General features: G+C 34.6%; 1 protein-coding gene across 4 annotated transcripts; it reads right to left on the bottom strand.

Moving 5' to 3' along the window:
• Positions 1–1221: 1221 nt before the first annotated feature.
• LOC121381893 (dynein assembly factor 1, axonemal-like) lies at positions 1222–17009 on the bottom strand. Of its 4 annotated transcripts, none has more exons than XM_041511292.1 (15): positions 16966–17009; positions 15414–15589; positions 14671–14734; positions 13740–13834; positions 13128–13349; positions 11052–11218; positions 10150–10224; positions 9755–9819; positions 9275–9360; positions 8429–8571; positions 7031–7142; positions 6067–6114; positions 5422–5453; positions 4732–4800; positions 1222–4083 (listed from the first exon to the last, which is right to left on the bottom strand). In XM_041511292.1, exons 2-15 carry the CDS (start codon positions 15541–15543, stop codon positions 3628–3630), a joined length of 1764 nt encoding a protein of 587 aa, XP_041367226.1. In that variant the 5' UTR covers positions 15544–15589; positions 16966–17009; the 3' UTR covers positions 1222–3627. The 4 variants fall into 4 exon arrangements, with proteins under 4 accessions (XP_041367226.1, XP_041367228.1, XP_041367229.1 ...); XM_041511294.1 differs by having other exon boundaries at positions 5422–5450; XM_041511295.1 differs by lacking the exon at positions 6067–6114.
• Positions 17010–18391: the final 1382 nt, after the last annotated feature.

The raw sequence follows: 18391 nt of genomic DNA, 5'->3' as shown, positions 1-18391 counted from the left end.
ACACCCAACAAACTTGGGGTCAAAGGATCAAATGCCTCGGTGAACCCATTCTCGGACTGGGTTTCTCCCATCCCAATCAGTGCTCCGCGACCCAATTTCACAAAACTAAACCACAATCCTTATTACTATTATAGTACAACAAATATAGTTAGAAATAAACATATTTCATGTTCTTTTGTCTTTAAAATGCTCAATCTTCTGTAATGATGCAAGTTTCTGTGTGAAATAGATGTCAAACATGTAAATTCTCCACTGGTATAACTGCTAGTAGCAGGCGTAAACTTAAGATGTTTTGTGACATAGGCCCCTGTTTGTGGAAAAATGCATTTAAAAGATCCTAGCTAGCTGCTTCTGGACAAATGATGCAGATTTTCTCTGAAGACTATGGCTATGGTAGGTGATGTCCTGTTTGTAGAGAAGTGCATATAAACCATCTCATTCTGCTAATGAAAATGTTTTGTGGGTTTCCTATGAAGACATTTTACATTTACCACGTTTTATATCCCAACTGTCAACGATTCATAAATCAATGTGCTCAATGTGCTCGAGTGGTGTCGTTAAATAAAAACTTTAACTTCTTTTAACTCTAACTCTAATGTCTGACATCCAATAATGGACAATTCATAAATCGATGTGCTCTAAACAAATTGAATTCTTTTCAGGACACCAGTTTTCAGTGATATCCATTTAAATCAGTTTACCAGTAGGCCTACATGCAATACTGGGTTCTAAAGAGTTAATGGAACCTTGATATCCATTTAAATCCATTTACCAGTAGGCCTACATGCAATACTGGGTTCTAAAGACTTAATGGAACCTTGATATCCATTTAAATCCGTTTACCAGTAGGCCTACATGCAATACTGGGTTCTAAAGACTTAATGGAACCTTGATATCCATTTAAATCCGTTTACCAGTAGGCCTACATGCAATACTGGGTTCTAAAGACTTAATGGAACCTTGATATCCATTTAAATCCGTTCACCAGTAGGCCTACATGCAATACTGGGTTCTAAAGACTTAATGGAAGCTTGATATCCATTTAAATCCGTTTACCAGTAGGCCTACATGCAATACTGGGTTCTAAAGAGTTAATGGAACCTTGAAGATTAACAGAATGGAAAGGCTTTTAACAATTACTCCTAACATCCACTTTTATGGGTAAGAAATGTGAAGTGAGGTTGAATTTGTTCCGAGTGAAAATGAAAACCAAGTATCTGGAACATTCTGTAGTTTTTAATGTACAAAATTCATATAAGGCAAAATCATATTGGTTTTTTTTGCTCACAATATTAGTTTTACAAACCATCAATACATATATGTACATATAAAGAAAAAGGTGAACTTCCCCACCTACCCACCCACATAAAAAGACTCCACCCCAAGATTTTTTTACCATATATTTTGAAAATACAATGGATGACCCTAATTTTTTAAAGAAAAAAAATCAATGTTCAACAACTTTTTTTTTAATGTGGTCCAAATTACAATTATTGACATAATGTTTAAGTGGAATGCTGTTTGGAGACTTTATCATTAACACACACAAAACATTGCCCTAACTAAAGCTGCCGCATCTTCCCCACAAACAATGAAACAAACTAATCAATCACACTACATTAAGAAACTCATTCTAGTTTTGCCCTAAACTGTTGTCACATGGCAAAAAACTACTTCAATTTTCAGCTCTTTTTCACTGGAAATACATACGACACGCATAGACCACTCTATGTGAATGTGCAAGCACTTATACATGATAACCCCCCTTCTTAAAATCCTAAATTCACCCCTGAATTTTAGCCAATTAATCCTGACTGTCATTTGATCCATATTGTCAAGCATGTATTTTGAACCTAATGGGTGTGTGTGTGTGTGTGTGTGTGTGTGTGTGTGTGTGTGTGTGTGTGTTGAAAAAAGAGGTCAATTTAAAATAAAAAAAACGATATCTAATGTTGGGTTCTAAAACTGCCTTTATGTTGGGTGAGTGCATACACTATATCTCCCAGTTTCGTGGGTATGGGCCCAATTATGGAAGGGAGAGTATGTTTTTTTAATGCTATTAAAATCACAGTATGCACATTTAATAAATGCACTCTTAAACCAGTATCTGTACCCACAAACCAAGTCCCAAATGTTTTGTTATCAACCAATTTACGGTGGTCAAAACATACACCTACAGGCTACATTCATATTTCTGTTTCCTCCCTGAGATCAGTATTGTAATCTGAACATCAAAGATTAATAAATAAATAAAACATATGCAACAGTCGATGATGCAACCACAATATACATATATAAAAATGTTCCAGTAGTTTACTTGAAAATTTGTTACATTTTTCATGGCTAAAATTAAACAATGAATATCACATTGAACAATAATTATCACAATGTTCAGAAAGATTTTCAGTCAAAAATGATGGCAGAAAAAATATGCTCATATTGTTGTCAGTTTTTATGATGATTAATAAAATAACAAGTTATATATGTATATATATGTCCACTCAAGTAATTATACATTGAAAGGAGTCAATAAATAAAATATGACCCCAACACCTTTTTCTTTTATTGTGTCTTTATCACCAGGGTCCGTATTTTCAAAGCTATGATATTGTAAAACCGTCGTAAGCTATGACATCATTATGGCATGTGCTGTAGTGACATCGTAGCCTACAATATTATTTCAAATTTCGTAGTGCTAACATAGCTTCGAAAATCCCTAGCTAGGTTGACTAAAGATGCCTTTTAAATCCTTTGGCTTTTAAGATATGAATGGTATAAATAGCAATGTAGTAAAACACATAATGCTGTGCACTGGAAGAATTGGACGGATTCATTTACACCAATGGCTTATATTACCTGCCGATGGATTTGGACGGATTAGTTAACTGCAATTGGACGGACTGATTTACACCAATGACTTATATTACCTGCCGATGGATTTGGACGGATTAGTTAACTGCAATTGGACGGATTGATTTACACCAATGACTTATATTACCTGCCGATGGATTTGGACGGATTAGTTACCTGCAATTGGACGGAAGCATTCATTAACATCATATCTTACTATCCCCTAATAGAACTGGGCGGAGGTTTTTAATTAATACTGTATTGTACCTAGAAAGTATGATACTGATTTATTTACTTCATAACCTTCTCTCTAATCACTGATCCACTCAGTCCTATTCAATATTTGTGTCATCATGAAATACAAGATCGGACAGTCACTGAAAACAAATCCCAGCTCTATGTGAACTTATACAAAGATAACATAACCATTAAAAATCAGCTTCAAACGTGTAGTCACTGACAACAGCTGGGTTTGGGTTGTAATGATGCTGCACCTCGTACAAATGAACACCAGCGAACATAAATTGGGCATCAGTCCAACACACACTGGGCACCAATCACTAATCAATCGAGATACATTGTCCTCAACCTCATGTCTGTCAAATATAAATTGCACACCAATCGCTATTCAATTCAGATGGTCAGAAATGCGGTCTTCAACTTCCTGATTGTCAAATACTTAAAAACGAGAAACGATAACTATTCAGTCAAACTTTTCAAAAATGCTGTCATCAATTCTCATTTGTCTTCTCTGACCAGATCAGGAACAAGCACTGTTCAGTCCAATTCTTCAAAAATGCTGTCATCGATTTCTTGTTTTTCTTCTTTAACCAGATCAGTGTTTTTCTCTTCATCTTTCTCCTGTGGAGCTGGGATGCTGCCGACTTTACCCGTTTTGTTGATGTCACTAGACAGCATCTTCTTCACCCCCTGCAGCAGTTCGATGGACTCTATTTGAGACGTCGTCTGTGGATCTGAGGTAGACTCTGGAGCAATCTGTGGTTGAATGGAATCCAACTCAAGAACCGAATCTGTTTCACTCTCGGAAATCAGCGACTGTTTATCGTAATCTCCTTCAACACTGTGACACTCTGGTGCGTACTCTTCAATAAGAATATTGCCCGAGTTGTTCGACAGCTGTGTAAGGAGAGGTGGTAAGTCATCAGCGCTTGATTCACCTTCATCATCCATGAAATCATCGTCACCCAGAACCTCAATCTTTGGCTGGTATTTCTGAAAGATAATTTTTAACAAATATAGTTTGATGTGCTCTTCCAGATAAAAACCTCCTTGGAAAAGTCTCCATCAAAGATGTTTTCTAACAGTAAATGTAGACCAGGATGAAAGTGCCACAGGTTAAGATGTCAGGTTATGTATAAAAAGAAATGATAAATCTAAAATTATTTATAAAATGGATTTCTGACTATAGTGGTAAAATTCTCATGCCTGTTAACATCTATTTCACATGCTATACTTTCACAATCGCCTCTTTAGACCTTCAGAAAAAGAATCCTGAGAAGGATTCTAGGCCTAACAATAGTTGCCGTTAAAGGGACACCTTTAAGTTGGTGACAATTACATAAAAAGGCAGAAGTATACATTATTGAATTTGGGTGAGCTTGGGATAGATGTGAGAATTTTATTTTGTGGTTATTTAACCAAAAAAACCTCAATTTTATTTTTCAAACTTGTAATTTTAAAATTAATTTTTACATTTAATATTGTTAATATATGTCAATTAGGAGGTTACAATGTCTTTTGAATGCTAAAATCTGTTACATAAACCCATGACATTAAGAAAACTCCCACAAAAAACCCACACCTTCTTATAGTGTAAGTAAACTCTGTTACACATCATAACATACATAGATAATGTCAAACCTTTTTCTCAGTTGCCTTGGAAATGATGATGTCTTCTTCTATGTCCACATCCTCCAAATCAGGAACATCCTGTAGTGAAGAATATACCAGGTAACAATACAGTTTACTCAGTAATAATAGAGTACGGTACGTTTTTCTATTTAAACCAAAATACATGAACCATGATGTAATAAAATTAATATACAACTTAATGTATTGCTGTTGTTGACATCCTGTTACTAGATTGATTTATTGGGTATTTTCTGTAAACTGCAGTTTTACCACTGATCATTATTATAAAAATTATATATTACGAAGTAAATGTTCATGAATATTCTTCCACAATTTGTACAAAATACCAAAAAAAACCCATGTGTATTGTATTTGCCAAGAAAACCCCTATCAGACATTTGTACATTTATGAATAATAATTGGACTCTTGTTTATATAGTCTTGGTTTCCGAGTATAACACCACATGTGATGGTTTGATTAAAGTTGCAGACTCAAAGACAGATACAGGAAGAATTTTATTTTCAAAATGTATTACCAATAGTTTTAATCAATTTAAAAACTGATTCGCAAGTACTATATAAGATTTTAAAGTTGTGTCGCAATCTCTGAAACTTGCAGAACGAACTATGATGCAAAACAGAATTAAATGTTCCCTAACATACATGAAGCATAGACCAAAAAATAAAGAAAGAACTTACTTCGAAATCATCTTTTGGATTCAACTCATCTGCTACAAAAAAAGCAGAAGGAAAAATTTACAATCGAAAAGTAGTGTAAACAGACATATGACTAAATAGCTTTCTTGTAAATCTGGAAGAGAAAGAAAGAAATGTTTATTGATGCACTCATCACATTCATCAATGGTTGTATAGAGTCAGACATACGGTTTAAGCACCATGCAGATGAGAGAGGAAACTCACTACTGCCATTCAATGGGCTACCCTTTTTGGACCTTTTATATGCACCATCCAATAGACAGGATAGTACATAACACAGCCTTTGTTACACCAGTTGTAGAGTACTGGCTGGAATGAGACACAGCTCAGGGGGTCCACTAATGGCTATCGATCCTTGATCAACGATGGATCTGGCAAGCGCATTATTACTGGTCTATCCCTCCACCCATATCTCAAACAGAAGTCACATGTTATAGTCAAATCCACCCCACCCCCAATTCATACATACAAAAACATTAGATTGTCTTTTCGATCTAACACTATGAAAGCATGTAGCATTTGTGCAGTGCATGCCTTATATTAAATGTAACAGTATTTAAAATCACTTTGTTCTACTAGTATATCTTTAATATTTTCAACATTTTGATTCTGATGTTTTGTACTTACTTGTATCTGTGATAAATAGTCTTGTCCCAGAATTGCCAGCAGATGATTCTGAAAGAAGAAACCAGATCATATCCAGCTGTGTGAAGCAGCTTCCGAGTACTAGTACTGTGCTTGGTGTTACTAATATCCAGCTGTGTGAAGCATCTTCCGAGTACTAGTACTGTGCTTGGTGTTACTAATATCCAGCTGTGTGAAGCAGCTTCCAAATACTAGTACTGTGCTTGGTGTTACTAGCTAGTCTAATTTGGGATGGACCATTGCTCAAAAACACATCCCCACATAAATATAACTACTAATTAACATAACAATGTTAAAGCAGTTACTCTAAAGAAACATGAACTTTACCCTAAATTTATTTTCTGTAATCTTTTTCCTAAAAATTCTGTTTGGTTTTATTTGGCATCATGACCTTTTCTGACCCTTGAAGGTTATATATATTCTGATGTAACCATCAAAATTATAAACCTGAGCATATGATTTTTATCTGTAAAAATTAATGTTGACATTCTATGAACAACATCCTTAGTACTGAAAATGCTTTATGTTAAATATTTTTCTTTCCACTCCAGTGTGAAACGGATCTTTGCTAATTTAAAAAAACTAAAACATTTATAATAAAAATGATATCCTTAATAATAACCAAGTTGAGTCTGAAATATATTTTTCTTTTCATACTCAACCTGACCTTTGACCTATGGGAATTTTCTCACTATAGTCCCTTGGACTGGACCAAACATCCCAACAGCCAATCATATGGCTAAAATCTCCAACTCGTGTCATGTGATAACTACTTCCTTTTGTCTGAATTATCCTATATCAGTTTTATAATAAGAAAACAGCATATTGTATTTCTTCCTGTCAGATAAATCTCAGACTGATAACCTGTATAGTCATTGTAAAGGAAAGCTGCAGTGAAGCATGCACATATGTATTCCATTATATATAAAACAATGTATGACCCTACTTGATTTTGTGAAAATTCCTTCATCCTCTTCTTCCCGCCGCCCTACTGTAATTTCCTCCGTCGGTTCTGTGGAACCCAATTCCTCTTTAACTTTAGAATCATCAGTCTGACCCTAGAAGCAAATGTACTGTTACATAATGCAGGTCAATTTAAACTGCAGCAAGTTTTCACTGACTTTACCTCGTGCTTTAATACAAACAATGTATTTTGACAGGTTGATAGTATATCAAACCAGCGTACAAACTAAAAACCAATGCTGTCCTCTAAGAGCCGGTGGTATTTACAAAGATACATTCTTCTAGTCACAGGGCTCAAACTTAACAACGACACCGACGACAATTGCCGTCGTTGAGATATAAATTGCCATAGGTCTGTAAAGATCCTCAATGATGGCAAAACGTTTACGCCTGGTGTACATTATCTGCCAGTGTATACCATTAGTACATTTAAAATATGTCTACATACAGCAAAATAACCTTTCACTTGTGTTTATTTGCTGCAAAATTCATTTTTACAAAAATTGCCATGGGCAGGCTTTAAATTGCCGTTGGTGGGCCATTTCGCCCCATGGCAATTTTGCATTTAAATTGCTGTGAGAGACAAATTCTTACGTTTGAGACCTGCAGTTAACGATAATACATTCTCAAAGATCAAACCAAGATGATAAATTATATACATTTTGGGACATGTCAGTGATATTGAATCTGAAAACTACTTAATGTTACTGTGCTGTTAAATATTTCTGTCAACGAAAAAAAAAAAAAAAAATCTATTTATAACCATTTTGCTAAATGCTGCTTTGACCTGTCCCGACATGTCAGCCTGAATACATGGTGGTCAATCAAGGCCAGGAAGTGGCCATAAATAAACTATGGCAATTATGCAAACATATAAAATACTATGAGCTAGAAGTCTAGAGAGATATATTTGTAGCTAAGATATATCATTACTGTATAGCTACTCTGTCCATTATTAAAACGTTTATCACAAACACCACTAATTACCACAAATGATGTCCAACTTCCAGCATTATATGTTATTTTGGACAAATATGCAATTGCCAACTACTTAGTGAGTCATGATCAACTATTACCATTGTTATTCACCATCAGCATAATGCACCATGACACAAATAATGCATCAATTTAATTGTAATGCACACATAAAGTGTGGCCGTTACAATATGCATTGGCTACTTGTGCTCTCTTGCACCTGCCAGCATGGGTGGTCCCTCCTCCCACCCACACCAAACCCTTTCCTGTCCTGGACGGAGGAGTCGGCATGGGCCAACACATGCAACCATGACAGACGTGTGCTACAACAGCTTGCTCTGAATGTGCACGTTAAGCCCTATGACCTGACCTGACCTGAGCTGACTTTAATATACATTATAATAACCTTCAATCTGTATGATCCAGACAACCAATCAAATGACCCTGGGTCAATCTCCACTCTCTCGGGGTTTCCATTTCTGGCATTTTCTTCATTTAATTCCTTCTCCTTGCGGTGAGCTTCATTTTGTTGGCGAATCTCAAGAAGAGCTAATAAAGGAAACCAATTGAGATTGTTTTACCGTTACACAAATACAATCACATAGTTTTCATTAAAATGTCAGGGGTGAGATGGGGTGTGTGGGTGGGGGCATTGTTGTAGAAGTAATTTGACAGCAGGTGTGCGACATGAATAGCCACAAGAGACAAGCACATGTCACAGTTGGAGAGACAAGGACTGGGGTGTGGAGGTGGACAGCAAAAGAAATTGAAAGATGGGAGGAGTTGCCAGATTGGAAAGAAATGAGATGGAATTCAAATGAGAGAAAGGAAAGGGGGCAGTAGGATAAGAAAAAATAATAATAATTATTAATTTATAGCAGTTACAGGTGACAGTTCATGATATTACTGCTAAAAACATTCTTGACTTTGATGAAAATTACTAACAGCATTCTGTTATGCAAGGCAACGGGTGTGTGTGATGTTCTAATACAATTACGTCAAGTGATATAATAACAATTACAGCAAGGCAACGGGGTGGGGGGTGATGTTCAAAGACAATTATGTCAAGTGATATAATAACAATTACACATTCAAAGAACTTTAATCTGAAAGGTCTGACATAAAAACCAGAACACATCAGGCACACAAATCATTAAACAAATATGCATTAAAAACATTTTTAAATGATGTAAACATATATGTAAAGACACTGACATGTGGCACAGATATATTTACTTCAATGAAAACAAACCTTCAACACTGGCCTGAATCTTTTGTCTTTCTTTATCAATCCAGTTCTGTCGCTCAATTTTCTCTGCTTCCAAACCTCCCCGAGCCCTGCAACAAATAAACTACTTTCTATACAACAATTCAGGAACATATATAAGGTTTAAAAATATATATAAACTTTTATTTCAAAAAGCCATTGCTGATTAAAAAAAAAGAAAAAAAAAAGAAATTTCCTAGATGATATATTATGCATGACATTAAAGCTGCAGATTTTATTAGTATTAAAAAATAATAGTTCTGTTTTGTCATCTTTAAACTGTAAACTGTATTCTATAGTTCATTATTATTATAGATGAAACCTTAAGAATATTATTATTATTTATTTGGGGGGTTTTCTAAAACAAATTTCTGATAATAAAAAAAGACAAATTAATTAAAACTATAGTAATGTTTATATCTTGAATAAGGAAATGGTATTACAAGATGAGGAGGTGAAATTTACCAGGCTTCAGCACAAGCTCTGTCTTTTGGAAATATGGGTCTGTCATCAAGGTGTTGAAGATTTTTCTATAATAAAGAAAAAACATTGTATGACAAGTTCCTTGGAACAAAGGGTTATAAACAAAATACACTCAACGTGTTTGATTGTCATTCTAGTATGTTCTAACATTCACAGAATCAAGATAGATAACTCCTGTCAATGTTGACAGCAGTGTTTACGAAGAAGACCGGTCGTGTCTCGACAACATTCGAGAATGGGTTTTTACGTTACTTTTGCGTGTTAACTGCAGTCGAGAATGGGAGGGAAAGAGTTACTCTGGATTGAGATATGGTTCCATGAAGTGCAGGTATTCAGAATAATTTACAAAAGCTAAGTTTATGTAATATATATTTTACCAATCTGATTGTGACAGTTTTTCTGTAGTTCTTTATCTCCCTAATTACTGGGTTCCCCATCAGATTCAACACTCGCTGCAATGAAGACAAAAACATAAATTAACAACTGAATGAATGAATGTTTGAATAAAAGAATGAAAGAATGAAAGAATGAAAGAAAGGATGGATGGATGGATGGATGGATGGATGGATGGATGGATGGATGGATGGATGGATGGATGGATGGATGGATGGATGGATGGATGGATGGATGGATGAATAAGTCAATGAACAACACCCCAGCATCAGTAAGTATATGAAACAACTAAATGAACAACCTATACAAATACTTAAATAAACTGTATTAATTATCATCCGGTGGCACGGCAATACCATCTGATCTATGGTATTTTATATTGCACCTATAGCAGCTATTGGTGTCATCGTTAGGTTCCAGATTTTAAAGGAAATAACTCAAGTGTAACAACAGTGAAATTTGTATTAAGCAGTCACTTAAGGTAGTATTAAAAGGTATACGGGGCTTCTAGATTATGGTAGCCCCACTCCCATGGCTAGTAATATTCAATGTTGGGCTAGTAAATAACTACTATTGTCATGCCAGACGGCTAGTGAAAAAAAGAAAGAAAAAAGTCAACTATTGTAGTTTAGTCTATTTTTTAAATATGACTATCCTGTACCACCCCTAGTGTTAGTGATAGTTAAGCTCTATCTCCCCCTTTAGGTGACATATCTTATTATTACTATTATTTAGTAAAATTATATTATCTTTAAGTAAAGCAGGGCTAGTGAATTTTGATTGTGGCTGGTACATTTTTAAACTCACTGATCCCATGGCTAGTGGATTTTATAAAATTTCTAGAAGCCCAGTGTATATGTATTTCTCATCAATATTTGGTTCCTACCAGATCGGGAATCTTTTCGAAAACATCGAGGATAGCCGGATCACAAATCTTGTTGTGTGACAGATCGATGACACCGAGGTTCGGACAGTGCTCCAGTTCAGCTATGTCGGCCGCCATCGTCAGTTGGTTGTGGCTGATCAGCAGGGAGTGCAGTACGGGAAGGCAGGCTGGAACACACGGTCACAGAGATCATCTTATTACACATATGGTTCAACATAACTTGGTACATGTATATCAAAGTGATACGTCCCACTAGAACGCGAAGTGGGACGTCACACAATGATGTCATCGATTGGTGCACTACAACCTTACAGGAACGTCAACTAAACGATTTGAGTGATAAAATTAAGATCGATTATGGGTAATAAACAGGATATTAAAATCGCTACAATTTTGTATCATGTTTATGTCCCTCGTGAAATAATTTTCATTATAACTCGCTAAAGTTTGTGACAATTGAAAATTATTTCACTCGGGGAAATAAATATAATACAAAACAGAAGCTCATTTAATATCCTATAATTATTAGAACTTTAATATCACAACTTCAGTTATTTAATCCTAAAACAGTCATCAAAAAGAAAACAAATTACAATCCAAATTATTGCAAATCATTCTCCTTCAAAAGTTGAAATGGAATATGGAAGGTTTTTCTAGGGAAAGGGTGCAATATTTAAAAGGTCACCTACAGTATTCGTCGAACAGGTGCAACAATTAAGAATAGTACTTGCCGTATATGAAGTTGTGTTAACATGCATTATGTATATATATGGCAACCTTTCCCCAAAACACTAAGCTTTCCCTGAAATTATATCAACCTCTAAAAACTAAATAAATTCATTATATTAATTTGCTAAATACTGGACGCCAAACTTACAAAGTCTGTTTATGTCTGTAACTACCTACATTTACAATGCTTAAACACCTGTGTAACAGGCTGCATTAATTCGGTTATGGATTGTTAGGGCACTTGGTATTTTGGGGGATGCCCGCCCCATCCCCAGTACACTGTTGAAATTGTGTCCGAGTGGTGACATTATACTTCTTCATACTCATAGATGCATGTTCAGAACACTGTACGTAACATACTAATATATTCTATGCATTCTTCAGCTACCTACTGCTGTAGACTAAATCAGGGTGATGCACTCAGGCTTTCTGCCAGAGGGTAAAATGATTATGGTCCCATACCCAAATGTTTTGGCAGATTTTATTTTTTTAAGATGACATTTTGACAAAATTAATGACTCTTATCATTACTGAATGATTTTGTTAACCCTAACCCTAAACCTAACCTATTTTCTTCTGGGGAAGCCCCCCATACCCCATATCGACTGTGGTTGAATTCAGCACACACACTGTAAATATCCAATTTCATAGCGCCACATCCAAATATTTCTTTCTGGCAGAAACACTGGCACTGAAGACAGAATGTTCTCCGTTGACTCCCATCTTAAAACAACTTGTAAAACCTACTGGTATTTCTGAATTTTTATTCTGACGTCGACTTCACATGGAATAGTTCCCACTGTTATTTTCAATTCTACTTGCTGTTGTCAATGATGCAATGTAACTTTCTGGTCAAGGTTGAAAAGTGAAAAGTTTAATGACACCACCAGAGCACAATGATTTATTAATCATCAGCTATCGTATGTCAAACATTTAGTAATTCTGAAACATAGTATTTAGAGAACAGTTTTCAAGAATAAATGTATAAAGTTGCAGTATAAGTTTAAAAGTTTGTTTTTGTTTAACGAAACCACTAAAGCACATTGATTTATTAATCATCGTCTATTGGATGTCAAACATATCACCATTTTTCACACAATCATAGAGAGGAAACCTGCTATATTTTTTTCATTAGTAGCAAGGGATCTTTTATATGCACCATCCCACACAGGATAGTACATACCACGGCCTTTGATATACCAGTCGTGGTGCACTGGCTGGAACAAGAAATAGCCCAATGGGCCCACCGATGGGGATTGATCCCAAACCAACCGTGCATCAAGCGAGCGCTTTACCACTGGTCTACGTCCCGCCCCCAATATAATGACGTAATAATAAATTCCCTACCAAGATTTGTGATCTTCTTGATGTTGTTGTTACTGACGTTCAGGGTGTCCAGTTGTTGCAGGGGTTCGAGGTTTTCGATGGTGGTAATAAGGTTCTGCTGCAGATACAGACAACGTAGCTCTTTCTGATGGTCCAGATTCTCAATCGTTGTTATTCCATTGCATTCTAGCCACAGACATTTCAAACCAGTGTACTCATCAAGATTTTCAATTTGGTAGATTCCTATTTGCAAAACAAATACAAATAATATTACAGTAAGTTGGATTGTTAAAGGAATTTTTGGTATTAAACAGGCGCATGTGCAGGAATTCTTGCATGGGGGATCTAGACTGTGCTGACCAAAGCTTAAACAGGGGTTGAGCCATATTCCCTCTGAAAATATATTGAGAAAAAGAAAATTAGGTTTCGACCCCCAAAACCCTCACCTTGCACACAAACCTGTTAAATCAGAAACAAAATTGATGTTGTTTTGTCTTCAGCAAAAACATTTTTAAATTGCTGTAGATAAGAAATTCTTATTTTGAACACTGTGACAATGCTTGAACAGAACATAACTCACATTTCTCTATGGTTAAAAAATATAAATAAATACACAGCAAATTATAGGCCTACCTTTATAGTGTAAGTACAAAATATCATTTAATTCAGGAGTTAGGTACAGTTTCAGCTTTTTGCAGTGGTCCTTTAGGAACTTTTTGGTAAGAATACTGAAAAGAAAGTCAAAATATTAATTAATACAAGATTTTGAAAATTTTAGCAAATTAAATTTTGTGATTTGTTTGTAGAATTAACATTGACTGTGTGTATCTATATAATATAATGCACAAGGCTGTTTTAGACTTCCAGTAAGTTAAACAAATACATCTGTTGATACACTCGTAAACTTAGGTCATGACTTTGTAAATGTTTACTTTTTCATTAGATTCCAAAAAAATACCACAGTAACTGTAGGCTGGTGATAAAATAAACTACTATATTCATGGCTATTTGATACCACTTATCTTACAACTCGTTGTTTAAACTACTATATTCATGGCTATTTGATACCACTTATCTTACAACTCGTTGTTTAAACTACTATATTCATGGCTATTTGATACCACTTATCTTACAACTCGTTGTTTAAACTACTATATTCATGGCTATTTGATACGACTTATCTTACAACTCGTTGTTTAAACTACTATATTCATGGCTATTTGATAGCACTTATCTTACAACTCGTTGTTTAAACACGTATCGAACTCACTTGTGCTCATTAGATACAGTCTTAAACATCTTGTTGTAAGATAAATGGTATTTAAGGGTCACTCATTTAGCATCCTCTATATAACCAAAGCAGAAATATTTAAATTATTATGTAGTTTCTATGACCATGATTAAAAAAATATGTGTAGGCTATTTATAAAATGTAGAGAGAGGCTTTAATATACACATTAGCCTGTTGGTCAATCCCAAACTACTTGTTTTTTCTAATTGTGGAAATAAATATTGTTTAAATCATTTTGAAAATCGTATTTAATTATCTGTTGAATAAACCCACCTTTCATACTTCTTCTCTTTGTTCTTGTCATTACTGTTACCTTCTGTTTTCTTGGGTTTGTCAGCTAAACAATGAAATTAAAAATAAATAAAAAGTTAATAGCAGTACAAGTATATTAACGAAAACAATGATTGGATAATAGTTACTTTTAACTAACTTTACAATGCAAGGTCTAACAATTTTCACATTAGATACAAATGCTTGAACCTCTTCAATTTATTTATTACCTCAGTGGTCACTCATAATGGAGAAAATATATTTTTTCATATTTTCTCAGTGAGAAATAGTCTGGATTCGTTAAGGAACACTAATATTGAACAATTTGCCACTTACAAACCAAAGATCTTTTTGTCGATACTAAATATGATGTCATCACGATTTGGCAAACAAACTGAAGTCATACAGTATATTTTTGGTTTTTAATTATCTGTGAACATGATTAAAATACAAAGTTTTTACTCAGAACACTGGTTTATATCATTTATCATAAAATAAAGGCTTTTAGAAGAAAAACAAAAACTATGCTAATAAATACAATAACAAACCCGGTACCAGGTATTATCAAATTTATATCCCTTGTGAAATAATTTTCACTTGTCACTCGCTAAAGCTCATGACAAGTGAAAATTATATCAATCAGGAAATAAATTTGATACTAATTGGTAAATCATTTATTATCTTCTATATGTTAATGGATTGTTTTTGGGTGGGTAGGTTTTAATCAAAGAAGTACATATACATACTGTTGGTAGTAACCGACTCGTTTTCCTGTGTTTGACCAAGATCTGTTGAAATTATTTCAATCTTCTTTTCTTCATGAATAGGAAGTGAAGTCTCAGATTGGTCGTTTTTAATTTCCACGATTGAAGGCATGATGTAAGAGATGCAAAACAAATACCACGGTCAACTCTTTAATACCCTATAATATAAAACATACTCAATAATATAAAAATAAAACATTCATGCTAAAATATAATATATACTACAACAATTTACATAGCCAAATAATTTATTTTTTGTGGGCTTGTAATTGAATATAAACAGTTTATAAATAAATAGTATAAAAAAAACCCCACTTGACTGTGGCCCGAGTACTTTGCCTTTCGAAAGCTAGACGGACATTTGGACAGTTATAATGGCTCTCTCAGTCAGAAAGAAGAAAGAAATGTTTTATTTAACGACGCACTCAACACATTGTATTTACGGTTATATGGTGTCAGACATATGGTTAAGAACCATACAGATATTGAGAGGAAACCTGCTGTCGCCACTTCATGAGCTACTATTTTTTTATTAGCAGCAAGGGATCTTTTTATATGCACCATCCCAAACAGGATATCACATACCATGGCCTTTGAAATACCACTTGTGGTGCACTCTTTTCGATTAGCAGCAATGGATCTTTTATATGCACCATCCCACAGACAGGGTAGTACATACCACGGCCTTTGATATACCAGTCGTGGTGCACTGGCTGGAACGACTCTGTGAGAGACAAGTGTGTTACAAAATTCAAATTGCTCAAAATGTGCCTACCACACGGTAGTCAAAGATCCCCACTGTAATACAGCAATAATCTGACATTATATATCTTTACATCGATTATTTTCAAGTTTGCTGATAAAGTTTAAATATATGGAAGATTTTCCTTTGGCACTGTCACTAACCCTAACTTAACTCTATTTATGATAAGTATTTATAATGTTCTTTATACATGACAGTGCAAAGGAACATTCTACCAAATACATTAAAACATGAATTTTTTTCTTTTCTTTCTTTTTTTAGATTATTTATATAGATTTCTCTCTAAGAGAGGATTATAACTGTCCCCGTGTTCCTCGAAAGCCAGAGTAGTCAGGCTATTTTTATTGACCACAGTCATGTGTTGGTTAAGAAATCGGATTTTAGGCTGGTACGTGCTGGTTTTGGAAAAATATCCGCCCGGTCCCCCCTTCCCCTAACCCTAACCCTAGCCCTAACCCCAGCCATAATCCCAACCCTAACCCTAACCCTAACCCTCAACCCTAACTAAAAATAATAATGGAGGGGACCGGGCGGATATTATACCCTGGTTTTTTGTTGTTAATGGTACGGTTTTCAATAGGTCAAGGATAATATTGTTCAAGGGTCCTTATAAATGTTCACATAAAACAAAAAGAAATAACCGAGAAAATCCGTGTTTTTATTGAAATATAATTACATTATTAACTTTGAAAGGAATGAGATATTATAAACGAATAAAACTGTTCAGAAGTTCTGTTTTTCTACCAATTAAAACGTGTAAATATAGCAAACCTTAAAAAAAAGCTTTCTTGGCAACCAGGATTGCTACACTGTTAGGTTCCACTAGTTACGCTGCTCTTACGTAAATATACAAATGACGAGAAAACGGTCTATTGGTAGTGCGCGTTCGTTTTGCTTCGCTGCATTGCGAGTGTACTATGTCGTAACAAAAATAACGGTAACCGTGACCACTTGTAAAACACAAGACTAATCCTTTCTAATCTTTAAATAATATGACACCCCATCGACAGTCTTATTACAACCCAGTTTGTTTTTGTTTAACAACAACACTGGAGTGCATTGAGTTATTAATAATAAAAAATTCAAACATTCAATTTAAGTAATATCTACAAAACTAACTTTTAATAGTATACAATGTACAGCTGGAGAAAGGAGGCAAATATGGTTGTTAATAAACTGATCTATATCGGTATGCCTTCTACTAGACTACACATATTTAACCTAAGTTGCTTTTAACCAGGGTTAAATTACCTCATGTAGATGCACTTATGTAGCATATTCAAGGAAAATACATGAATGAGATGGTTAAATGCTATATTCTTCATGTCAAACAGTGTTTTCAAAATGGAAAACAAATATCAGATATGGCAGTTGACCATTCATTTTATTGCAGGTAATTGCTAAAGCAGATTACACACACAAACATACACTGAACTGCAGAATACCATGAAACTACATATAATTATATGTAAAAAGGTAAGTCCTCTAACTTGAACAAGCAAAATGTTCAACCACCAAATTATATTGATCCACAATAGAATAGATTTTTCGATTTATGTATATGTATGTGTGTGTTCTTATTGCAGGCCTGCTACAGACACATTTGCAACAAAAACAAAAAAAATTATAATTAAAGTTTAAACAAGAATTTAGGCCTATATTATAATTTTTTTTTTTTTTAATGTGTGTAATTTAGCAGTATAAACTTTTGTTTTAAAATTAAAAAATAAATAAGATGTAGTAGCTGTAGTATGGCAAAATAAATACAAGTATAGATAATATCCAAGCAATTATGATTAAATGAAAAATAAAGACCACACAAATTTAATGATAAAAGAATACCGGTATACTCTTTATTCAAGAACTGGATGCATCGTTTTGTTGGGGGGGGGGGGGGGGGGGGGGTCGTCGTGGAAGACGATGGAATTGTGTATTTTATTTACAGTATAATGTGGGATCTTTATCACTGCACATGCTTTAACCATTTTGTTTGCTAAATTAATCTCTGCTGGTGTCAACAAACAACAACATTAAAGTCAACGTAGTCACATTCTGTGAGGGAAGCCATGAAATTCCATCAGGTTTGTCGTTTTAATGACCCTACCCACAAGCGGCGCCTAGTCTCTTCTTTTGGAAATTTGTAAAACGATATTTTTTTTTAACATCATGTTATGGTTTATGCAGCCAACTGCACAAC

This window comes from Gigantopelta aegis, chromosome 9 (assembly GCF_016097555.1).
Source record: "Gigantopelta aegis isolate Gae_Host chromosome 9, Gae_host_genome, whole genome shotgun sequence".
In the NCBI taxonomy this organism is placed as follows: Eukaryota; Metazoa; Mollusca; class Gastropoda; order Neomphalida; family Peltospiridae; genus Gigantopelta; species Gigantopelta aegis.
Note: the sequence above shows the minus strand (reverse complement) of the source record. Positions and strands in the feature narration are given on the sequence as shown.